Here is a 26,808-nt window from a genome sequence, read left to right as displayed (position 1 = left end):
AAAAACATACCACCGTGACTCTATTCTGAGTGATGTGGGCTAGAATTTAATGCCCACGAGAGGGCCGTCCCTAGCTTTTCAGACGCCGCCCTCCTCTTGGTGACGTACACGTTTTCACACGCTATAGAACAGTACCCAACCAGTCGCTCTGGACCCAATTTAAGGACTTTTAATACCTAATACCTAAAAAAAAAAAGGAGAAAAAGACCAATACAGCATCAAAAGTAATCAACTATAAAAACTGGTCAAACATTGGCCAAATTGTCAAATAATATAAGAGGCATTTTCTTTCTTTTTTAATGTTTTTTTTTTATGGCTTTCGCCTTTATTTTATATTTTTTATGGAGGGACAGACAGTAGGCTGACAGGAAATGGGGAGAGAGATGGGGGGTGACATGCAGTAAAGGCCGTTGGGATCGGGAGTCGAACCCGCGGCACACTGCCAGACTGGATTACCAGCCAAGGTGCCTGGACCGCTGAGCCACGGCCCAGGCCCTAAGAGGCATTTTTTAATTGCTGATCTACAAGCTCACAACGTGATCTTGTAGTTTTGCTATTTTCCTAATAAATGTATCTGTGTTACAGAGTCAAACTAAACTCCTACATTGACATTCCAAGTGCTTGTCAGGGTGGGGGGGTCCCCAGTTCAAATATGATACCTCTGGGGGGTTGCGGGCTCAAAAGGTTGAGAAGCACTGATCTAGAACAGTAGACAACAGAATAATGATATCAACTACAGTATTTGTTCAATGATTTCATAGTGTGCATAACTGGGGATTTGTTGAACTTGCCGACTTGCATCGTTCCTAGCCTGATTATCAGACTGTAGCTTTCTTGAAGCTTAGAGACTTGAACAAGAGACTCAGTCCACTCAGAGAGTGGGCGTGGTCTTTGGGCTGGATCCAGGCTACATCGTTCCCGAGTTGGGCCACGGTCTAGTGCTTCAAATGATAATTGCCTATCTTATATACTGATGTAGCTACAGTTCCTCTGGCAGACAGAGTTCCACTATGTAATACTTGTATACTCTTGTAGAAGCGGATAAGGAAGGACAGCTAATCCACGAGGAACAAGAGAATTACAATCACTGTACAAGGCATTACAGTACATCCCATTTTAAACTGCCAGCCAGTGTCTAACTTAACAACATGGTGTCATTGTCTGTGGTAAAGTGGCTTTATTGTACAACATCAGTCCTGTATCTTCATTTGGAGGCTTTGGGCTGTATTTTGCGTGTCTTAAGTACCAGGTCTTATTACTTAACTTAAGACCTGGAGGCGTGATCAATGCCATTTTGGCTATTCTGAGTGGCCAAAGGGCATTGACCACGCCTCCAGGTCTTAAGTTAAGTAATAAGACCTGGTACTTAAGACACGCAAAATACAGCCCTTTGATTCCAAAGAGATGTTAAATATCAAATATATATTATGGAAAACTACTACGTCTTTCACAACCAGTGTTGGAAAGTAACGTAAGTAACTAGTCACAAGACAATTCCTCTGCTATTATGTATGTACTGTATCTTCTTCATGTTCCCATTGTTTGTATTGCTATTATTTTACACAACACAACACTGACAAAGCTTTAATTACAAGAATGTCACTGCCGGGATCATTGCGACAATGCGACAGCAGTGCATGTGAAAATAAAATGCTGAAATCAGACGTATGAGCACAAATTAAAGTGTAAGAAGCAGAGAAGTTGAGAAGAAGCAATAATTTGGGTCAATTATTTTCCCTTATGCTGCAAGTATTTTAAATAATGTCTTGAAATGGATTGTTCATATTCATTCGATTATAGAACTGAACTCTTGACAGTTTGGCTTTCCCCCTCTACTGGGCTGAGATCTTGGTGGTGACTAGACAGACATGTTGTATAGCTTACAACATTTTCATGCTTTTCAAACCACAAATGGCATTTGTGGAATAGGTTGTTTACAATCCAGAAGACACCACTTCCTTCAGAACAAAATGTGTTAGTTGTTACGTTTTTGAGTAGAAAATACGTTGTAAAGCCACGGGATGGACCTAAACCATGTCAAAACATGGGTCACATCCACTCCTGAAAGTATATTTACTCAAGTACTGTACTTGAGTAAATTTTTGAGGTATTTTCAGTTTACTTGAGTTGAATTGGAGAATTTCCCATTTTCAATACTTTTACTCATGAAGTAAATTTAGATTTCTGGACTTCTACATTGCAGTACTTTTACTTAATTATAACATGTAACACCTTTTCCACCACTGCTCACGTCTGATACTTTCTAGAAAAGACTTACAGATTCTTACTTTCCTTTAAATTAACATAATTTATCATAATGGGGTGAAGTGTCAGAAGACTTACATGTAAAGGCCTTTAAACATGTGCAAACTATTCATATGATAGAGAAAATGCCTCAATTGGTGCGAAGAAGCTGAGAAAATTGACTTCAATTTTAATATGTCACAGTTGACTGAATTAATCTAATAATTCAACTGAGGATGAATAAAGCACCAGGCTTCTCCTCAAAGTTATTTTCCCATGGAGCAGAAGTAATTGATCAAACTCTCTCCACCACTTTATAAAAACCAAACTCACAATTTCCAGAATTCTTGGGAAATGTCATGCTGTAGTGTTCATACTTGTGGGGAGACAAATTGCATGGAAAAATGCGCAAATACGTGCATTCACAACATTTTCGTCAATAACATTCAACCAAAAGCTTGACTATTATGTGATGTTTTCACTCACAACTCACACCGCACAAGCCTAGCAGATTTCAGTTTATATTTCAATGCATGCACAGCAATGAATTTATACACAGCCATTTAAAACCAAAAATATTTATACAACAGTATTCAAAGATTTGCACAAAAGTTCAAGATTTAAAAAAAATAGCAGATCTACAAGCTCATAGAACGGCACAAAGTGGTGCGCTATGAGCTTGTATATCTGCTATTTTTGTCTGAATATATATATAAAATATTGGTTAAAGTGGTTAAAATATAGCTAAAATCAGCATATTCCTGTGTTGGGGCATATTCTAGGTCAGTGGTTTCCACACTGGGGGTCGGGACCCCCAAATCATTTTGTTGACTCCCCAGATGATTAAAATGCAACATTGTTTTCTCACTCAACAGTAAACAAACCAACATACATCATAAGTGTATTGATGAATTGAACATGGTGGACCCTGTTGTAAACAAGTGTAATGCTTAATTGGGTCATCCACTCACAGTTAACAGCCTTTGTATTGAGTTTGTGCTTGAAATGTACTGTAATTCTGCAAACTGTTAATAAATATTTCAATCAATCAATCAAAAAAACAGAGTATCTGCACATTCTAAAGTGGCAGCTTAAGGACTTTTAAGACCTTTTTAATATTGGCCAAATTGTCAAATATTGCGCAACAAAGAGGCAAACATTTTAAGTACAAGCTCACAACGCACTGTGAGGCCTTGTGAGCTTAGTACTTCAGCTATTTTCCCAACATTTATCTGTGGAACCGAGATAAACAAAATGTATGCCTCAACTCCTTCAATTCAGTCCCCAGTTCACAATCACATGATTATTTTTCGGGAGACGTGGCCTGAAAGGTTTTGGGACCCTTGTTCTAGGAATCTAGGTTGTGGGCACGATAGACGGCACTCGTAGTGACAGCACAGACAGGGCATAGCCTCTGTGTCTGGGAGAGCACAGTTAATGATGCAATACTGTCAAAATGTATGTTCTGCAAAGTTCTGCTGCACTAAAAGTGAAGGAACAGTCACTGTTCTTGGATGGAAGACTTGAGTCATCGGTTTAATGTAGATAGATACACAGTATCTATCTATAAATCTGCAGAATCTCTAATAATGCATGCAATTTATATTGCTCTTTTCTGAATACTAATTAAATAAAACCCTTATTACGAAAACGTCTAGTTAAAGTGGGTAAAAACTAATCAAAAAAAAAAAAATGTTAAAGGCAAAAAAAGGGGAATTTGAATTAGATAGAGAATGTGAGTCTGAAAAGGAGGGTTTTGAGTGTGGCGAAGGTGGGCATGCTTTGATGTGAGCTGGGAGTGAGTTCCATAAAGAGGAGGGCGTAGGCAACTGAGTGCCCCGTCATCCCAGGTTCGTTTCTTTGTCTTGGGGAGTGGTGTTGGAGGAGGTCAGAGAGGTGGTGGGGTAGCCTGGTTAATAAACCAGACCGAATCAGCCGTTGGCAAAAATAAATTGCCTACCAGCGGATTACGGTCGGGCGAGGCTCAGTAGCACGCCTCTTTCCTACAACCGAGAACAGGTCGGACCAATCGGGACACGGTATGCAATATGGGCGGGCTTTGGTACAGTGACGTTCAATGCTTGAGACTTTTGACTGACAGTAGCTCTGACCAATTGCGTCAAAGAGAAAATGTTTGAACCCGCCCCCCGGGAAATGAAATCCAAGTGGAGCCAGCCCAGACTAATATACCGCGACAGTGTTGTGTGATATTAGTCTGGCTTATTAGCCAGGCTAGTGGTGGGGCCGGAGGCTGGTTGTTGAGGGCCTTGTAGGCTGATAAGTATCTTGAAATTCTGAAGACTGAACCAAACCAAAGTTCATCAGGTAATGTAAACATAGTGCACAGCACTTCCTAGTGCATTTCAATCCATGCACATTTTCCAGACTAGGACATGGTCTTGTCCTATAATGCCTGAACATTAAATGTCTAATGTACTTTAAATACCAAGCATATCAAGAGGAAGAATTAGTGAAGGTTCTCGCTTACTGCCTAAGCAAGGCCGTCTGATCAACGTGGAGAGTCAGTGAGTACTGAGGCAGCTAGGACCAGTGCTTTTCTGGTTTGGGTGCGTCTCTCAGAGGGCCTGCGCAGCTGCGCCCAAATCAGGTCGATTGAGCAGGTAGATTGGCATGTAACGTCCTTCGATGACGCGGCCCAGACTGAGGCGGGGTCCTCTTGGCTGTGCCCTGCCTCCACTCCATTGACGCTCCTTGTTGAGGTGCTTACCTGACAGGCGGTTGCCTAGCGACACTCTTTTTGTAAGATATACAGCTTCATCTCAAGGAATTAGAATATTGTGTAAAAGTTCATTTTCTTCCGTAATATAATTCAAAACGTGAAACTTTCATATATTCTCAATTCATTGTGCATAAAGTGAAGTATTTAAAACCTTTTTTTTGTCATCATACTTCAGCCAATCAAATCATCACATTCCACGCTACAAAGTTACAAACACACAAGCACAACGCTCAAAATCCCCTGAGGGGCTTGTTTCAATTATCACGCCAAACTTCTGCCTATGCGGGGGATTCTGCCAATGCTTTTCAATGGGAATGGAGCGGTTTGTTGCCATTCGTGGATTTCCGCAAAAGAAATACGTACCGTTCGCATTGAAAAGCATTGGCAGCATCCACCGCACTGGAAAGAATTAACCCACAGTACATATAAGTCAAATGCAGGAAGTATAGCGGAAATTTGGAAATCCATGCTCTCATGTGAAAACGGGCACTCATCTTGTTCACGGTGGCACGTCTTTCTTCACCACACCACCAACGGCTAAATGGCATTGACTGATGTTTTTTACCCAGTGGTTGCCATAGCAGACAGACTTCTGGGTGTTGCCATGAAGGGGAGAGCACATATACTGTGGGATGAAATTGTTTTAATGTATCAAAGATGTAAACCTTCTTGTTCAAACTGTCTGCTATACCCTTCATCTAGTATCCATTCGGCCCAGGCGGTGGCGTAACCGTCTGGGCACCCGACTGGTAATCCAGTCGCAGTGTGTCGCGGGTTCGACTCCCGAGCCCGACACGGCCTTTACTGCATGTCTTCCCCCATCTCTCTCCCGTTTCCTGTCAGCCTACTGTCTGTCCCTTCAAAAAACCAATAAAAGGCGTAAGCCGCAAAAAAAAATCTTAAAAAAAAAAAAAAAATCTAGTATCCATTCAATTCAATTCAAAGGGCTTTATTCAAAGGGCTTTCAAAGGTGAGCTGGACTCACCTACTCAGTGTGTTTCATGTAGAGAGAGCAGGTGGTGCTGATGTTATCTGCTCTCTGGGAGCAGCATGTGGTGAAGCCACCACATGAATAATAGGAGTGTGAATTACACCACGCACAACATGACTCTCCATTACACAAACAACTTCTCCCATGGTGCCCTATCATCAGCACATAAGCACCGGCTTCATGGTTGCTGTGGAAACATTATATTTCCACATTTCAACTTTGTTTTTGTTAGTCTTTTGTAAATGAATACCCTACTTTCGTATAACAGAGATGGATCTTCTATTTTTACACAAGCTATATACTGCCCACACTTTGGTACAAAGACATTTTATACCTCCCTCACGAGAGATAATACAGATTTTTAAAGGCAATGACACATCTTTCCTGAAGGTCTGGGCTACTCTTAAGACTAATTGTCTCCACCAGGCCGAAGGCATGGGGAGAGAGTATGTTTTGTTCCCCACTGAAATCTCGGATCCTTCTGAAAGGTCAGTGGCATTTTAGTTGGAACCCTTCTTCTGGATAGACTCTGAAGAAGGTTTGGGAAAGTTTGAAGTCAAAATTCCCTCTCTGGTGGGGCACCGGTTGGCAGTTGCATACCACATACAGTAGGCGCATGCAGGTACGAGTCCCATGCAGGGCTGGACTGGGTCAAAATTCGGCCCAGACCGGCCCACCATAACCGGCAAGCAGATACTCCCCACGCCCCCACTCTGTTGAGGCACACACAAGCAGATACTCCCCACGCCCCACTCTGTTGAGGCACACACAAGCAGATACTCCCCACGCCCCACTCTGTTGAGGCACACACAAGCAGATACTCCCCACGCCCCACTCTGTTGAGGCACACACAAGCAGATACTCCCCACGCCCCACTCTGTTGAGGCACACACAAGCAGATACTCCCCACGCCCCACTCTGTTGAGGCACACACAAGCAAGCCCTAATACCACCACTTTTATACTGTAAAACATCATGTCTTTGTATCCAAACGCCATTTCCATTTTTCTGAATAATGGGATGTTGGAATTATGAGCAGTCCCTCGATCTAGAAGCTGACTTGAGAACAGGAGAGGTGCGTGAATTTGGCGACATTTCTCATTTTCTTGTATATCAATGTAGTGATTAATATTGCTTGTAAAAAAGTAGACGAAATAGTCATCTACAAGCTCACAACACATTACTCCTACTATACTCCTATAGATCACGTCACTGGCTTCCAATTTGATACATAATTTATTTCTATTGGACTATAGCAATGACTCAGACTAGCACACAGCCAGTAGCTGTGTTCACCCGCTGTTGTCAATGTCTCCACTGTAGTTCCTCAATTCTAATGGCTAAAATAAAAAATAAAAAACGTCATTCCTCCCACTTAGTAAAAATCATGAATGTGGTTGTAGTTGTTCATAAACATTTTCCACACCAATAATTTGTAATTATAGGCTAAAACTGTTTATCAGAAAACTACAATATACATTGTCAATTTTCTATCACAAATCCAAATAGCAGTCAGCGATAACATACTGGATACAAGGCTCATGGATTATACTGCAAGAGTTGTTTTGGATTTATGAACATCCATCCATCTTCAACCGCTTATCCGTAGTCGGGTCGCGGGGGCAACAGCTCCACCAGAGAGCTCCAGACTTCCCTCTCCAGAGCAACATTAGTGACTTCCTCCTGGGGGATCCCGAGACGTTCCAAGGCCAGTGAGTCGATGTAATCCCTCCATCTGCGCCTTGGTCTGCTCCGGGGTCTCCTCCCAGTGGAACGTGCCTCGAGTACCTCCCTAGGGAGACGCCCGAGAGGCATCCTAACCAGATGCCCGAACCACCTAAGCTGACTCCTTTCCAGGCGAAGGAGCAGCGGATCTACCCCGAGTCTCTCCCGATTTATGAACAGATTCTTTATTATGTTTTGCTGTTGTGAATCTTGCACCCCTATATGTCTTCAATTTGTCAAGTATTTTTGGATTCTTCATTCACTGCAAAGGAATGATCTCAATGAATTCAAGCTGCTCACGGTGAGTGATTGATAGGAGAAATAAATCATTGAAGGAATACTCTTGTTTGAAGTTGGTGCAGGCGATATGGCCATGCAAACATATTACAACATCTAAGGTTATGACCCAACAGACAGATCAGAAGAATTAGACTGTTTATCTTAGGCTCTATATTTTAGAAAGTCTGAAAACCCCTCCAACGAAACAGGACGTGAGAGTTTCTTTCACTTAGGTTTGCTGAGAAAGGTGTTTAAAATGTCAAGTGCTGCGAGGGTCAAGGCCGAGAAAGGGGTTTAAAATGTCAAGTGCTGCGAGGGTCAAGGCCATGCAGCCAACAGCAGATGAGATAAGGGTCGATCCAGAGAAACGAGGTGGAGACACAAATGCCTCCAGTCCAGACAGTAAGTAGGTGGAATCTGGTTTTGCACTGTATGCATTGTGTGCAGTGTTCATTGTTAGGATAGATGTCGTCTTGTTTGTGTTTTATGTGTATACATGTGCATGCATGTGTTTGGCTGAGACAGAGAATCTATATTATTTGTACACTGTTTACGTGTGCCTGTGTTGTTTGGCTTTGAGAGCAAAAGGAGCATGTGGGTCTGTGTGTTTTTGTGTGGTGGGAGGGAATGAGAGAGCAAATCTATCCCAGTCATGGCTATAGACACAAATGCTTGCAGGAGAATGGGACCGTGGCTAATCGACTTTCTGGGTTCTGCCTTTATTAGAAACCAAACAGAGCAGAGGGAGGGAGAGTCCGAGAGTGTAGGGAAAGCTATGGGTCCATGTTTCCCTTCTGCTGTTCAGTGTCTAGCAGAGTCGGCAGTAGAGTCTAAAGCAGGTTTGTCAAACCCCGGCACAGGAAAGGGTTCAACCCGGCCAAGCGGGTCTGTGACATCACTGATCTATGACGTATATATGAATGATTCCATATTTGGGCGAGGTAAATGTGGAGTGACACTATTTCAACAATCGCCAGCAAGGTCACATGGTTCTAGTCTGCCCCCAGTCGCTGTTGTTCCTGCAACCCATCACCACTCCACACTGTTGCCCACACAGCCATGGTGGACAGTGCAAGTGAGAGCGACACAGACGGAGCTTGGAGCAGCTCGGCCACCCCGTCCTCCTCAGCCTTGAATTCTGTAAAATCGAGTACAGTCATTTCCCAATTCCGCATGGAGGAGTTGACGAACCGCCTGGCCTCACTGCAGCAGGAGAACAAAGTTCTGAAGATTGAGCTGGAGACGTCCAAAATCAAGTGCAAATCCCTACAGGAGGAGAACCGGGACCTCCGCAAGGGCAGCATTACCATTCAAGCACGAGCCGAGCAGGAGGAAGAGTTCATCAGCAACACTCTGTTTAAGAAGATACAGACCCTGCAGAAAGAAAAGGAGACTCTGGCCGTCAACTACGAGAAGGAAGAGGAGTTTCTCACCAACGATCTGTCGAGGAAGCTCATGCAACTCCAACGCGAGAAGGCGGCGTTGGAGCAGCACTTGGAGCAGGAGCAGGAGTTCCAGGTCAACAAGCTGATGAGGAAGATCAAGAAGATGGAGAATGACACCATCTCCAAGCAGCTCACCCTGGAACAGCTGAGGCATGAAAAGATCGACCTCGAGAACACATTGGAGCAGGAGCAGGAAGCTCTGGTCAACAGACTGTGGAAGCGCATGGACAAACTGGAGGCAGAGAAAAGAATGCTCCAGGGGAAGTCGGACCAGCCCGCGTTGGCTCCTCCCTCCACCAGGGACGCATCCACGGACGTCGACTCGCCAGAGAACATGGTGCGGCACATCCGCTTCCTGAAGAACGAGGTGGAGAGGCTGAAGAAGAGCCTTCACACCACCGAGCTGCAGCACACGGAGAAGCGCGCCCAGTATGTAGAGGAAGAGCGGAACATGCGGGAGGAGAACGTTAGTCTGCAGGGGAAACTCCAGCGAGAGATGGAACGCACCGAAGCGCTGGGCAGACAGCTGTCAGAGAGCGAATCCAGTGTGGATTCACTCTCCCCATTGCCAAGCCCCATCCCTTACACCCCCTCGCCCAGCTCCAGCCGACCCACATCGCCTCGTCTCTAAATCCGGGTCTGGCTGAAACAATAAATCAGTACCCAGCATCCATTGTCGAGGAGTGCTGAAAAGGGTTTTATGCAACCAAGTTCCCTGTTAAGTCTGTATCTTGTTGACATTCAAAAAGCATTGTTGAAGTCTGTAACATTATTGTCTCGGCTATACTATATTGTAGTAAGCAGATCCTGACAAAAACACCTTGAAGACCTTAACAGGAGCCCTTGTACAGGGTTTCTTTGACTATGCATGCACCTCCTGGTACCACAGCACCTCAAAGGCCCTTAAAACCAGGCTCCAGACTTCCCAAAACAAACTGGTCAGGCTCCTACTTGATCTAGCCCCCCGAACCCACCTCACCCCTGCCCACTTCGACAGGCTGGAATGGCTTAGGGTCGACGACAGAGTACAGCATCTTGCAATGGGTCTGGTCCACAAGATTCGATACACCACCAAGATACCCATGTACCTGTCTAGATACTTCCTTAATGTTAACGAAGTCCACACCCACAACACCAGAGGGAGTGCAACGAACCATGTACAACCCAGATTCGGCACAAACAAGGGACTAAATTCTTTTCGCTCCTATGCCACCAAAATGTGGAACGCCCTACCAACTGTCATTAAGACATGCGAATCCCTTGACTCCTTCAAAACCGCTCTCAAAGGGCACCTACGGATGGCTGCAATTCGAAACTGGCCCCCGTAAAATCTGAATCCCCCCCCCGCCCCCCCCTTCTTTCCCCTCACTGTATATATTTCTTTTCCCTTTTTACCTCCTTTTTGATGAATTCCTGTTCTGTCTATAGAAGTGTCTATTTGTACGTCTCTAAATGTTTTGATGATTTGAACATGGTGGACCCTGTTGGAAACAAGTGTAATGCTTAATTGGGTCGTCCACTCACAGTTAACAGCCTTTGTATTGAGTTTGTGCTTGAAATGTACTGTAATTCTGCAAACTGTTAATAAATTCTTCAATCAATCAATCAAATGACACACAAGTGCATGCTATCTTCAGACATCCTTGGCTAGACACACTATCTTAGTTTTTGGTTGTCTTGTCCTCCAGGACAGTCACCGAAGAGGGGAATTTGGGGTCTTTATTTACATAAATCAGAACTCTGTTGATGGTATATGACAACAGTCTCTGTGCAGACCCCTGCCCACCCGTCCCCTGTATAAACTACTCCGGCCTCTTCGATGTGGGACCTGAGACGAGGGCGTGGCTGTACTGAGCTGGCCGTCTAATGATGACACATGAAAGATACGGGGAAGGTACAGTACATCTTTTGGTGTATTGTTGCGGTGTTGTTCCAGACAGTGTCTGCCACCACAAGTATTACAGTAACTTGGGTTGAGGTCTGGTGACACAGAAGGGAAGGCCATGGCTTGGACTTATTTCTTCATCAAACCATTCAGTGACAGAGAGAATCTGAGAGATTGTCTTCCTGAAGGTTCCATGGCGATAGAACATGTGACTTCATGCAAGCCATGTTACTTTCATACTCTCATCAAAGAAAGGCATATGAATGCTGTTGTATATAAGTGGGTAGCATTTCTTAGGCCACTGATTTCACATCTAGGACAAAATGGGAACATCTACATTATTATTTTATTTGAATTGCCAGGTGTGTTGCACAGAAGCTTTCTGATCGCAGTGTCCAAGCACTCTGCATATAATGCTGTTAGCCTGTTTATAATCAGAATCTTGATGGTTTATGAACATACTGAAAAATGTTCTGGTTAATATGAGGTTTTCCTTTTTATTTATTCATTATTTTTCCAGGGGAATTGACAATTCCAAGCTGAAGCATGATGCATTCCCACACGTTTCCAAACAGTACATTTTGATCAAACAGTAGCCTACCTAGATTTAGAAAAATGGTAAATGGAAACATTCTAAGTATGATCAAATTGAATCGCACATGTTTAATGAATGAGGTTGATTGTGTGGCTATTGCTGGTCCATTAATCCTCCATAGTTCTTGGACTTATTGTGCACTAATTGTGCAATGTATTACTTGTATATTTTATTCATGAAACATATTCACATATTATTTACCAAATTAGGCCAAATTCTCAAAACTATAAAAAACTAAATCAGACAGCAATTATCAAGAGAACTTACATAATTTAAGTACACACATATTCAGAATGTTGGTACACAGCTGTTGAGTGGTGAATGATTTGAATGTAAATGAGAGAAGATAATGTAATCAAGCAAACATTGGAAACAGCTGTGTAGAGTTGGGTAGCTCGTGAATACTAATCTTGAGTTTTCGCCAGCTCCCGCATTACAAACGGGAGGGGCAAGGAAGCTTGAATACTGATTGGATGTAAATGCAGATTTCAAACGAGTATTGAGGCAAAATTCTGAGAATCTGTGTACTTTATCTGGACAACAAAGAGAACTGTAACCTATATGCATTGACTGCAATAGGCTACATAATTATATAAATAAAAATCACACCTGTGTGAAGTGAGGGGCGCTCTTATCATTATACATTATCATACATCATCTCATGAACAACTGAATGTATGTGATTGGTTGGTTAAATTTACGTCATATTTGACGGACATTTGACCTAATTTCTCCTTTCATTGTCAATGGCAAATATTGAGACCTGTGGGGACAATATGAGGGGCTGTGAAGACCTGGTTACCACACTGCTCCGGGAAACGCACCCCTCGCGCCTCCGCCTCCAAGTTCTGCGTGTGTGCAGTGTCAACACACGCAGAGATGACAGATCAGAATCGCACACACACATAATATAATAATTAGGCCTGCATCGCTTTGCCTAAAACACTGACATTTGAAAAGGACCGCAATTGGGAAAAGCCTGCCGCTGGCTCCCATTTGTTGAAGAGAGATCTATACATTTTCAAATTATATTGTTTTTATGCTTAAATTAGCGCTTTGGCTAAAACGCTGAATCCGCGGATAAAGTAGGCTATGTACATATATATAACTACATGCATTCATAACTACAGACATTAATATAGCCTACCGCATAGGATTGTACAATTATATAGCCTACAGGTCAATACAAAAACTGCTTGTTTACATCACGTATAAAGCAAAAGGAAAACGTGACGACCGTATGGAAAAAGGGGCAGACGAACATGGGGGCGGAGGTGCGGGAGGTGCGCTGCCCGGAGCAGTGTGGTAACCAGGTCTTCGAGGAGGGGCTAGCGCCCATCAAAAACCATAGTCGTGTGAAGTGAGGGGCGCTTTTATCATCATACATGACGCTTTTATCATCATACATCATCATCACATTCCGGCCAATCACTTTTGGCGTCCTCACTTTTCTGCATGACCTCACTTTTTATCTTCACTTTTTAAGCCCTCAGCCAATCAAATCATCGCTATGGGGTACACACAGACACACAAAGCTGGGCATAGGAGGGGCTAGTGCCCCTCGAAAATACTTCCCCACACTAATTTCCAACACTACTATGACATCAATCAATGTTATTTATTTTCATGAACACTCAAACTTTATTTAGTGAGAATTTGCAGCAGCTGTTGATGACTTGTTGGCCTAATCTTATTGTCAAATTATGGTTTAATTCTCATTTATCAACAGGGTGGGAACATGATGAGAGATTTAGGATAGGTCTGTAGGGAGGGTGGGCTGGGAGGAACATACAACATTTCAAAGTGTGTGTGTGTGTGTGTGTGTGTGTGTGTGTGTGTGTGTGTGTGTGTGTGTGTGTGTGCGTGTGTGCGTGTGCGCGCGTGCGGTTGCATTATTACAAATAAATGAAGAGAGACGAGTGTGACTGGATAGAGAAAAGAGAGAGGACAGGGAAGATGAGACAGTATCAAGAAGAGAGATAAGTCATAAGTGAGACATGGGTCACAGGGAAGAGAGATAAGGGTGAGATGGTACAGTGAAGAAAAAGCATGATGCAGCGAAGAGGGACGAGTGAGAGTGAGACACAGGGAGAGAGATGAGGGTGAGACAGTACAGAGAAGAGATGAAGAGGCAGGACAGCTAGGGAAGAGAGATGAGGAGGGTGAGACAGTGCAGAGTGACACTAGGACACAGGGAAGATGAGGGTGAGACAGTACAGGGAAGATAGATCATGGTGAGACAGTGCAGGGGAGAGAGATGAGGAGGGTGAGACAGTACAGAGAAGAGATGAAGAGGCAGGACAGCTAGGAAAGAGAGATGAGGAGGGTGAGAGTGCAGAGTGACACTAGGACACAGGGAAGATGAGGGTGAGACAGTACAGGGAAGATAAATCATGGTGAGACAGTGCAGGGGAGATATGAGCGAGACAGAATGGGCAACATACCACATTTTGTAGTAATTTATTGTAATAACATTATGACAATATGCAAATATTGTTTCATTTCATGGGAAGTAAATTAACTCACCAAAAATTTTCATCCATTTTGAAAGTGACAAAATAACATTTTGAAGTATAACTGTAAATGAAAAGGATATCGGTCCCTGAGATAGAATTCTGGAATGTTACTGCAACAGAATGAAACATAATTAAATGAAAAGTATGAAGAGACCACTTGAGCCCCAGCAAAATGGACAGCATTCATATTCCGAGGGAAACATTTGCCAAAAATCCCCCTGTCTACAACAAACTCCTCTACAGGTTCACAAGCTTCACATTGTGAGCCTGTAGAAGAGTTTGTTGTAGACAGGGGGAAAAAGGCGAACCAAGCATGGCAGTTGCAACTCGGGTCCGTTTCTCTCAGAATAGAGGCCATAAGTGGTTGAGAGTGATTTCCACAACGCTGCATGGAAAATGAAAATACTGCAGGGATCATTAACCCATTAAGACGACATGATTCTAAAAATGTCTTCTAAATCTTAACAGTTTTCTGTGTGCCCATATACAAAGATCCCTGATGTCATTAATATGACGACATATTCCTCTGAGAGTGGATACTGCACAAATTACTCTGACAATGTACAACAAGTACTCTGTATACAGGTAAAATGGATATTGCAATACAGGCGCGACATGCATAACCTGATTAGCCTAATTCCCAAAGGGTTAGTATGGTGTAATTCACTGGAGAAAAGTCACTCAAGTTTAAATTTAGTAGTAAGTCAAAGCCTCTCAAATCTCCATATAATCATCACCAAAGGTTCCATGATTCCAGAACAGTATATGTCTCTGACATTATTTCACTCAGGGAAAATTAATCCTGAGGTTGAACTGGGACTAATCCTGTTGGATTCATTTGAACTGTTGTGGAAGTGATTAGACTTTGACCTGAATGTTAAGAGGATTTGGTGTTTTTTTTCACACGACTAAAGGGTTGAGGGCTGGCTGGACGTTACGTTCAGGCAGCCCTGAAGGGCTGAGGGCTGCCTGGACGTTAGGTTCAGGCAGCCCTGAAGGGTTGAGGGCTGCCTGGACGTTAGGTTCAGGCAGCCCTGAAGGGTTGAGGGCTGCCTGGACGTTAGGTTCAGGCAGCCCTGAAGGGTTGAGGGCTGCCTGGACGTTAGGTTCAGGCAGCCCTAAAGGCTTGAGGGCTGCCTGGACGTTAGGTTCAGGCAGCCCTGAAGGGTTGAGGGCTGCCTGGACGTTAGGTTCAGGCAGCCCTGAAGGGTTGAGGGCTGCCTGGACATTAGGTTCAGGCAGCCCTAAAGGGTTGAGGACAGGAACTTCCATGGCAATCCAGCCAGTGGTTAGCACGTTTGGGAACGAGGTGGTAGACAGACGGACAAGGAGCCTTACCGCCCTCCCCTTGTAGCATTCCATCTTCATCCTTTAGATCCAGCCATTTAGCAATTCAGGGATTTGAACCCATACACCCCTGGGAGAGTTAAGGCCTATTCAAACTGTAGTTTTAGGTGATGTGGTCACCACCGGAAAGTACAACATGACGTCACGCTCACCCAAACATATCTATCTCTCTTGTTTTTTGAGGGGCCCCCTCCTATGCCCCCTCCTATGCCCAGCTTTGTCTGTCTGTGTGAATTTTAGCGCTGATTTGATTGGCTGAGCAAAGTACATACGCCAATTGTTATTGGCCGGAATGACAGAAAAGTGAGGATGCCAATTGTGATTGGCAGGAATATGATGATGTATGATGATAAGAGCACCCTGTTCATCCATTTTAAACTCAGAGAATGTACAAAACTACAAATGTAACCAAATGGACCCTTACTCTACTCCATTTGATCAGACCAGATCTAGACCAATACACTGAACGCAGTGATCTGTTTCTTTTGTTTCGTTTGTTTATTTATTTGACATGGACATCACAATCACATTGGAAGAACCGTATGCATTGCTTAAAGTGTATAGTATAACACGAGTGCTAGATTTCAGAGTCTTCAAGTACCAAAGAGAATATCTACGACTACTAGTAATAATTAACATAATCAAACCCAATGCATTAACTTGACAAAAGTAGACATAATCATTCAGATAAGCAGTCAAGTAACTATACATGTGAGCACCATAGTTGATTTGATTCCAAACATAATTTGAATCCTCTGTTAAACACATTATCATCCGTCCCTAGTTCAAAAGGTTTGCCCCCTTTACTGAGAAGGGTAGACTGTTCTGAGAGCACATGGGAACAATACAGTCACCATTTGTTGATGCTCGTGTAGTTGCCCTACCAGAGCTCTGACGTCTACCAACCGGTCCAGGAAACAGAGGTGAGACCTGATCAGGATTTGTTGTGCTCCTATACAGAGCCTGGCCACCTGGGAGGAGGAGAACAAGATGCGCTGTCAGCAGACGCTTCTGGACGGAGACGGGCCTAAAACATTCTGGACCAGAGAGCTGAACGGAGACGAGCTCAAACTGGTGAGAACGTCCTTATATCTTCATCATCATCATCATCAGTCCATCATTGTCATGATTACCTTCCTCAGCACTTCACCACTCCAGTGTTAATACTTTTGACAGCTAATTTTGATTTAGTTTAGTCATAGCCTTTTGAATAAAATGTCATTTAGTTCACATACTCGACATTTTTTATTTATTTTGGCCTTGATGGTGTCAAAATGGCTGAATTTACACATGGTTGCATGCTGACAATAGTCAATCTACAAGCTCGTAACCTTGTGAGCTTGTACCTCAACACCCAAGCGCAACCAAACAAGTCCTTCCCTAATATTTTAATCTAGTTTTTATTTGTTGACCAAATTATTTTTTACAGCAAGCTTCCATGGCAACATAAACAGAGGCAGAGCAGTGGTCTGTTATTAAGAAACATCAGACCACTGCTAATTTCGGATTTCAAATTTTAAATTAGGCTATTAATATAGTGAACCAACTTCTATCAAACTACAGATTCAATGTATCCATCAGTAACTTTGTGAGTGCACAATTGGAACCAAATGGACCCATCCATTTAGTTCCATTTGTTTTGTTTTTTTTAACTGTCACGCTTGCACGCTGTGACTAAACTCTCTTCAAAATGCCTTCTGCAAACACTTGGACTTGAACAGGGAGCCAGTGTTGTCAGAGCGGGGACATGGTTAATAGACTGAGACAGGGAGAGGAGGACAGAGCCACAGAGGAGAAGTTCATCCATAAAGGAAATGAGAAGGCCCTTCTCCCGGGGAGAGCCGTCTTTCATCGCTCCCCACAGAGCAGAGAGAAAGGCGAGCAGCAGGAGCTGCTACCTCCTGTCCTTAACCCATTTTGGGCGGGAACCCCTTTTGGTGTTTTAAACATTATGTTATAATTTAGCTATTGAAAAATAGCAGATCTACAAGCTCATAGCGCGCCACCGAGTGGCGCGCTACGAGCTTGTAGGTCTGCTATTTTTGAAAAATCATGAAAATGTGCCTGAAATCTTTGAATATATGTTCTTTCAGAGCGAGTTTTTAACTAAAATCTTTGCTACTGAGAGGGTCCCTGGAACAACATATTTTCAGATGGGGGTCGGCGGCCAATGTCATATATATTTGGGGTTCCTTGACATGAATATGTTTTACAACAACTGACATAGAAACATGGGTTTTTTAATAAAACTGGCATTTTTTTAATTTTAATTTCGACGTCAGGCCTAAATTGGTTAATGCTCCTAATGTCCTTTTCAATCATCTCCTCCATCTTGTAAAGCCTTATAAACATGCATGAGACGGATTAGCCACCATGCGGAGCACAGAGCTCTGTTTGATCAAGTCAAGTTCAACTTTATTTGCACAGCAGCTTCCATGCGCGGGCATGTTTCACAGCAAGCTGCGATCTGTGTATGGAACGTAAAGAGAAAATGCACAAATTGTGCATATTTCCATACAAATAAAGTTGTGTAGAATGATGTTGCTTTATCAGTGGTGTCAAGTAATTGCATTTACTCAAGTACTGCACTTGTACAAGCAAGTACTTTATACCTCTAAGCTCCTCTACATCTCAGCGGCAAATTCATTTATTTTACTCCAATTATTTGAAAACTTTACTTTGTAGATTTGGAATATTATTACAAAGCATACATTATCCAATTAAGCACTCACTATTTTATACTTTTGCCATTTGAAAACAAAAGTGAGCTTGTAGATCTGCTATTTTCACAAGATATTTATATACTGTTTGAAAACGTAGTGCATTGGGACATTCTGCACGATGCTATTTTCAAATTGCAGATGCATAGGCTCATTTTGATGCTATATTAACTCATTCTTTGATGGGGACCCGCTAGAACCCTCTCAAGGACCCCTGAGGGTCCCCGGGACGCCACTTTGAGCACCACTGCAGTACACACACACTCTACACAGAGAATGCCTTCTTAGAAACTCCCTGACCTCAATCCTCCTCCTCTCTGAACTCATCCCTTCTCTCCCACGCTCTGCGGTGCTATCAAAGAGCTAATGTCCAACAAAACCAACAGAAAGACAAAGGAAACCCTTCGTCTGTGGATTTAGAGAATAAATACATGGTCCTGGGAGGGCGAATTATGTGATATAGTCGCAGGATGTTTGTGGAACATCCTGGTTTCTTCAGGCAGGAATCAGCAAGGAGAGTCATCAGATGTGCAACATATGCACAGCATTAAAGAAATAAAACTTCATAAAGTTTAGTTGTTTAACCCATTTAGGCCTGACGTCAAAATTAAAAAAAAATGTCTTCTAAATCCTGACAGTTTTCTGAAATACCTGTGTTTCTGTATCAGTGGTGCTCAATATTTCATGTCAAGGACCCCAAAAAATATATGTAATATGCCTCCGCCCCCCCATGAAAATATGTTGTTCCAGGGACCTCCCCAGAAGCAAAGATTCGAGTTAAAATGTTCACTCGGTAATAATATATATTCAAAGATTTGAGGCACATGTTCACTACTTTTCAAAAATAGCAGACCTACAAGCTTGTAGCGCGCCACCGAGTGGCGTGCTATGAGCTTGTAGATCTGCTATTTTTCAATAGCTAAAGTATAACGCTTAAAACACCAAAAGGGGTTCCCGCCCAAAATCGGTTAAAACGTTATTTTTTTATTTGAAATCAAAAGCACATGTAATCACAGCAAAGAATATCCTCAAGGATATTATGACCTTAGTTAGTTGTAACCCCCTACCTACCTAGCACGCAGTTTGTCAAAGCAACCAAGCTTACCATTTGTGTCTATAGGTTGGGTACATGATTTCAGTAGCTTGCAAACTGAAATGATAAAACTGCTGTTAATGCTGCTCTGTGCGTCCATGTGCTACAGACAGTCCCTCAGTAACCTTAGCAGACATACTGTAGGTATCAAATCTTGCCAGTGTTAATCTCCCTTCCGCCATCCACATGAACTAAACGTATCAACATGACGGCCAAGCTACACCAGGCTTTTCTCGCGCGTTTACCCTAAACGCGAACCCCGCGCGTGCGTTTTTTAAAATAGGACTGGACCTAAATTCAACGCACGCGTTTAGGGTAAACGCGCGTGTTTTGTGCGAGAAAAGCCTGGTGTAGCCCGGCCCTAAAGTAAACCCAGAACACAGCGATTAGACCACCTGCTTCCTAAGAATGGAGAGGCTCTTTCTATCTGAGCGGACCTACAGTACTGGCAGAGGGTGATAAAAGCAGCAGGCTGGGTGTGATGTGGTCTGCAGGGAGGAGGACATCTAATGGAAGTTGTGCATGCATGGGGACCAGAGGTTGTTGAGACAGTATATAACCACCATGGGGACCAGAAATTGTTGAGACAGTATATAACCACCATGGGGACCAGAGGTTGTTGAGACAGTATATAACCACCATGGGGACCAGAGGTTGTTGAGACAGTATATAACCACCATGGGGACCAGAGGTTGTTGAGACAGTATATAACCACCATGGGGACCAGAGGTTGTTGAGACAGTATATAACCACCATGGGGACCAGAGGTTGTTGAGACAGTATATAACCACCATGGGGACCAGAGGTTGTTGTTGAGACAGTATATAACCACCATGGGGACCAGAGGTTGTTGAGACAGTATATAACCACCATGGGGACCAGAGGTTGTTGAGACAGTATATAACCACCATGGGGACCAGAGGTTGTTGAGACAGTATATAACCACCATGGGGACCAGAGGTTGTTGAGACAGTATATAACCACCATGGGGACCAGAGGTTGTTGAGACAGTATATAACCACCATGGGGACCAGAGGTTGTTGAGACAGTATATAACCACCATGGGGACCAGAGGTTGTTGAGACCGTATATAACCACCATGGGGACCAGAGGTTGTTGAGACAGTATATAACCACCATGGGGACCAGAGGTTGTTGAGACAGTATATAACCACCATGGGGACCAGAGGTTGTTGAGACAGTATATAACCACCATGGGGACCAGAGGTTGTTGAGACAGTATACAGTATAACCACCATGGGGACCAGAGGTTGTTGAGACAGTATATAACCACCATGGGGACCAGAGGTTGTTGAGACAGTATATAACCACCATGGGGACCAGAGGTTGTTGAGACAGTATATAACCACCATGGGGACCAGAGGTTGTTGAGACAGTATATAACCACCATGGGGACCAGAGGTTGTTGAGACAGTATATAACCACCATGGGGACCAGAGTTTGTTGAGACAGTATATAACCACCATGGGGACCAGAGGTTGTTGAGACAGTATATAACCACCATGGGGACCAGAGGTTGTTGAGACAGTATATAACCACCATGGGGACCAGAGGTTGTTGAGACAGTATATAACCACCAATGTCTTCACTGGTGCAGAACAGAAATGCTATTTGTGAGGGTAGGTACCCTCACAAAAAACATCCAGTAATCCTGGTCTCTAAACTGCCTCCCCCTGGCCAGCCGGGGCACCTGATGGAGGGGAAAGGAACTGGTTGGAATAACGTGTTCCTTCCACGCACTACGTCCAACCAGGGAAACTCCCCCTGTCAGGTGTAAAGGAGCAACTTGGACACTCATGCATGAAGGAAGCATGAGTTCAAGTCCGTTGCTCTCCCCAGGTTGGCGGAGGGTGTGTAGAGCCCAGGATCACATTAGATAATTGACACATGGGTGAAAAATGGGTTACAAAATTGTGGGATAAAAAATTATAAAAAAAAGGAAATGCTATTCCTGTTTCACTGTATGTCAATTCAAACGGTGACTTATTGTTCTCTCTCCTCTCCTCATGTGACTCACATGTAACAACAATATTATAAATTATTTTAAATGTTGGATCGAGAAAAAAGAATCATCTTAGCTTTCCTTCCCAAGATAACACAACATATTTACATTAGTCCATGATTACAAATAAGTGATATCACTGCATAAACCCAATACAGCTAATATTAGTAGGTATTAGTAGGGGTGTTCTGATCGTCCACGATATAAAGCAGCGGATATTCACTCCAAATGACTTAAGCGGTGATCAGCCAAATTTCGCGATGGCAAAATCCAATCTTTCATAATTTTTACTGTCAAATTCAAAATGTGTCACTTAACATTATGTCTTATATAATATAATGACGCATATAGCTGATATTGAATAATATTTGAAGGTCCTAATCAAGAGATTAATGTGTGTTGAACAATGGTCAACTATTGAATTGTGTTTATGACACTGAATGAAAATGTAATTTCTGTTTGCCATTTAGGCTTTGTAATGAAAACGTATACTGTATAACTTAAATACCGGTAAGTATACAAAGAAATTACTGATAATTTTAAACGTTATTCTTTTTTTAAATAGCTGAAATAGCAGATCTCAAGCTTACGTTAGCTTGTAGATCTGCTATTTCTATGATGAAAATGTTCTGATTTTTGAATTTTGATTGCGATTATCTCAAATAATTGCGATTAGACTATTATGTAGGCTAATAATTGTGACAGGCCTGTGTAGTAGCAAATAGTTTAAGCATTTAAGTGGTTTCGGCATTTGGCAGATCCTGAGGCAAATAATTGGTGATCGGTATCAGCCTCAACAATCCTGATCGGAGCACAAATAAACCCACATAACAGTTCATACACTTCAGTTTGACTACAATAGGGCAGAATCAACTTAATGCAGTTTAGGATTCAACACTCATAAGGTTGTTAGAGGGGACGTTTCTCAGCCGAGAGAAAACAGACATGAGTCATCGCTGTGCCCAGACAGCCTCAATCCAACAGGACAAAAGCAGAAGAATGACATGCTTGAAGCATTTAGAAGCATCTATCCATTTATGGAGGAAAGCATCATCCAACATAACAATACACAGAGATTTAGCTCAGCGTCAGAGAGACGGACATACAATCATAAATCCAATGCTTTGATTGTTTTTGGCAGTTTGCACTGTAAGTGGGGCACATTTCCATAAGGATTAGCACGCTCCATTTAATTGGTTTATATCGAAAACACTTTGAGGCAAAGTCTAGCAATTCTCCATGGCCACATCAGACACCATTTAAAAAAAAAAAAAAACTTCTGGCACATCAGAGAATTGGATTCAGACAACTCATCGCTTGCACATTCAGATTTGGATTGGACGAACAAACCAGTTATTAAGGCAGCTTGCTTGGGGTTTCATCATAACAACGAGTGATTAGCATAATGAAGAGTGTAATGTAGCGGAAATACGTAGTCTATAGTTTGTTATTTATAGCCTAACCCTAGTTAGTTACTTTTCTTTCTGTGAGGTCAAGTTTCTAGTATGTGAGACCCCCCCCCCCCCCCCCACCCCATGTTGTTGTTTTGAGGGGCGCTAGCCCCTCCTATGTCCAGCATCTTTTGGTGTGTGTGCACAAACTTTGTCCTACACAAACATTAAAATGCCAATTTTTAGTTGTGTATTAACACAAACATTGCATAACACAAACATTGCATTGATGACGAAGGTGAGGATGCAAATTGTGATTGGCCGGAATGAGATGATGTATGATGATAAGAGTGCCCCTCACTTCACACGGGTGTGATTTGTTTTATAATAATAATAATAATAATAATAATAATCAATAACTACAGAGTTGCTATAGCAAGGAAAACACCTGTTCATTCTAGTACTGGTCACAAGCCATATAAATTAAGTTAAACTCAAGTTATAGCACGTATTATACAATGGAATGTAGAATTTGAAGAATCTGGTGAGAAGATTAATACATCTTGTATCTTTAAAGTACATGTTGTGATGAAACAAATAAATGATCAGATTAATCCGGAACTGTAATTCAAGCCGGTCTCCTGTCAGAATAAAATATATAACCCACTTGAAAATGTATTTTCTTTTTACTAAAGCTGAACAAACTCCATAGTCATTTTTGTTTTAACCAAAAATATCACTTAAGCAGCACCTCTAACTGTTTACCTAGACAGTCTAATCAATACCGGATTTTTTTTCTTCTCCATTAGATGATGTTGAAATTCGTTTCTTGGGTTAGGTTTACCATATAGATTCAAACAGGCGGTGAAGGTGAATTCTTTACTGGATATTTGGTGTACACAATGTATTTCTTTGACTTTGCTCTTAATATTTCATATTTCAAACCGGTTTCCTGCGGGTCAGAATTCAAGTCAGATCCTCCTGTGTCTATAAGTGAGACATGATCTTTGACACTATCTAAACGTCTCAATAGAGCGTCGCAGTCATGACGACGCCAGGCCCAGGAAATGAATCCCAATGCATTTTTCCCATAGACATTTCATAAAGTATTTATTTAAAGACCTTTTAAGCATCGTACGAAGCCAACTCGAGTCGTGACAAATCATGACATGAAACACAATATTTTGGACCAAACAAATAATTACAAAGAAGAAAAACAACAAGAAAATTGTTGTAACCTGCGTTTTTTTTCTACTTTCTAATTCTTTGTTTGGCCCAAAACATTGTGTTTATTGTCATGATTTGTCACGACAAGAGTTGGCTTTGTCCGTGGCGTAAACGTCTTTAAATAAATACTTTCTGAAAAGTCTATGAGGAAAATTAACGGGGATTTATTTTCCGGGTCTCTCAAGGGGGCGGGACTGCGACGCTCTATAGAAGAGCAGGGTGACAAAATAACTACCCCAATTGTATAAGTTATATTGTATTAACATACTCGGTGCGTAAATATGTAAATCCTTCCCCCTAAGATACAGTATGTCATGAGAAACACTGGAGAGAATATTTGTTTCTTGTTCACGCTGAGAAACTATACAGATTGGACAAGATTATACATTTTATTCATGCGAAAAACATGGAGGCTTTAAAACACACAATCGTACAATGGTACCAAATAAACATATTCAAATGTTCCTTTGTCTCCTCCAGACTTTTGGTGCTGATGATGTGGTGTGTACGCGGATCTACATCCGGGAATGAACCATCTGCATGCTGTCATCGTCATCAGGTCAAGAAAACACAAACACAGGACAAACCGAAAACTCCAGATGGTTACTTTTTGGGATCCAACGACCCTCCGTCACGCCAACAACACATAATATACTGTTAGAATTCTGTGTAACGTTCCAGCAAAAGCCCTGCCTATTCCGCTCTCCCAGCGACATACCCATAATACTGCAGCGGTTCTCAAACCTCTTTTTTGTGTCACCCCTGTAAATAACATTTTCATCCAAGGCAGCCCTGAATTACGGTACGTAATTATGTAAATCTTTCCCCCTAAGACACAGTATGTGTCATGAGGAAGTTTCCATTACAACAGATTTAAAATAACTTCATACTTAGTTGACATTTAAGTTAGTTGTGACGCGTTGTGAGCTTGTAGATCGGCTATTTTTGCAGAGGAGGTTTGGTGGTCGGTCTTGCTAAGTATAGCAGGGTTTAAGTGGTTAAACTGAAGTGACATTGATCAATTCCAAATATTAGTATTCTGCTGCACCCCTGGACTTGCGTCACGGCACCCACTTTGAGAACCCCTGCCGTACTGTCCTATGTTCTTGTGGCGTTGTGTTCAGTAGCCTCTATGTGTGCTTTCTGGATGCTCAGTGTTCATATCTAGCAAACCCTGGTGTTGTTTGTGTTCTATAGTTAGAAGTGAGATTGTGAGAAGGTGTTGATTAGACAACCATGCTCAAAGACATGCAGACAACAATAAAAAAAAAAGAAAAGAAAAGAAATGGGAACTGTTTGTCTTGGAATTTCTTTGGACTCTTCTTTGTCTTTGTTAATCATTGTAATCCCTTTTTTCAAAAGATTTCAACAGTTTTAACTTTTTTTTTAAATATTCTCTCATGCCTAACCACTGCGAACCAGGGACATGTTCACAAATACATTTTTGAAAAACATTTCCTTATAACCTATGTTTCTATGTCAGTGGTTCTCAAACTATTTCATGTCAAGGACCCCAAAAATGATATGTAATTGGCCACGGACCTCCATCTGAATATATGTTGTTCCAGAGAAGCAAAGATATGAGTTAAAAACGTTCACTGTGAAAGAATATACATGTATTCAAAGATTTGCACCACATTTTCATGATTTAAAAATAAATAGCAGATAATAGCAGAATACAAGCTCGTAGCCGCGCTATGAACTTGTAGATCTGCTATTTCTCAATAGCTAAAGTACAACAATCCTTAAAACACCAAAAGGGGTTTCCGTCCTGAATGGGTTAATGACTCACAGCTATTAACAAGTACATCAGACATCTCAAAACAAACTAAATTGTACCTTTTTAATTGTGCGATTCGAAAACCCAGACAAGCCTTCCATCTATCTCCTTCCTTCCAGACGTTTTGTCGTTTCACTCCAGACACCCGAGGGAGACGTACTCGTCTGTCTGTGATACAGTTCCTGAAGGCAAATGAGATTATACAGTGAATGGCGCAGAGAGATAAGAGAGGAGAACTAACACACTGTAACAATACCACAGCACAAACACCAGAGTCAGGCCCAGCAGCGCTCTGTGACTAATACCACACATTCACATTTACATGAGCACCCCATTCACTGAGCGAGGGAGAGAGAGAAGGAAGGGAGCGGAAGGCATAAGAAGAGTCGAAGAAAAAGACAGATGCAGTGTTGATCCCGGCTCCTCCTGTCTACATGTCGAAGTGTCCTTGGGCAAGACACTGAACCCCAAATTGCTCCCGATGTGCTGGTTGGTACCTTGCATGGCTTCCGCCGCAATCGGTGTATGAATGTGTGTGTGAATGTAATGCACAATCTATGTAAAGTGCCTTGGATAAAGGCGCTATATAAATGCACCATTTACCATTTGATTATGACCGCAATCATTTTTAATTTAGTTTGTCATATTTTAGTCATCTGAAATGTTTTAGTTTTAGTTGACTAAATAACATAAGATATTAGTCTACTAAAATGTGTTTTGGCGGGCCTTGATGGTGTCGTAATGGCTTGGTTGCATGCTGAAAAGTAGATCTGCTATTTTCAGAGCGCAACACCCGAGCACAACCAAA

General features: G+C 42.4%; 2 protein-coding genes across 2 annotated transcripts in view; both read left to right on the top strand.

Annotated features, from left to right (window-relative positions):
- Nucleotides 1-25,496, top strand: part of crabp1a (cellular retinoic acid binding protein 1a) — a 37,418-nt gene extending 11,922 nt beyond the window's left edge. The window contains exons 3-4 of the mRNA XM_079501099.1: nt 16,728-16,841; nt 24,701-25,496. Coding sequence (XP_079357225.1) covers nt 16,728-16,841; nt 24,701-24,751 — 165 coding nt within the window. The 3' untranslated portion in view covers nt 24,752-25,496. The remainder of the gene's footprint in view (nt 1-16,727; nt 16,842-24,700) is intronic.
- LOC306923167 (coiled-coil domain-containing protein 6-like) lies at nt 9,039-10,055 on the top strand (the record flags this gene model as incomplete). Its single annotated transcript, XM_079501195.1, has 1 exon — nt 9,039-10,055. The coding sequence occupies one exon, from the start codon at nt 9,039-9,041 to the stop codon at nt 10,053-10,055; it is 1,017 nt and encodes a 338-aa protein (XP_079357321.1).
- Nucleotides 25,497-26,808: the final 1,312 nt, after the last annotated feature.

Source organism: Electrona antarctica, assembly GCF_951216825.1.
Source record: "Electrona antarctica genome assembly, chromosome: 5".
Taxonomy (NCBI): domain Eukaryota; kingdom Metazoa; phylum Chordata; class Actinopteri; order Myctophiformes; family Myctophidae; genus Electrona; species Electrona antarctica.
This window is presented reverse-complemented; position numbering and strand designations above follow the sequence as displayed.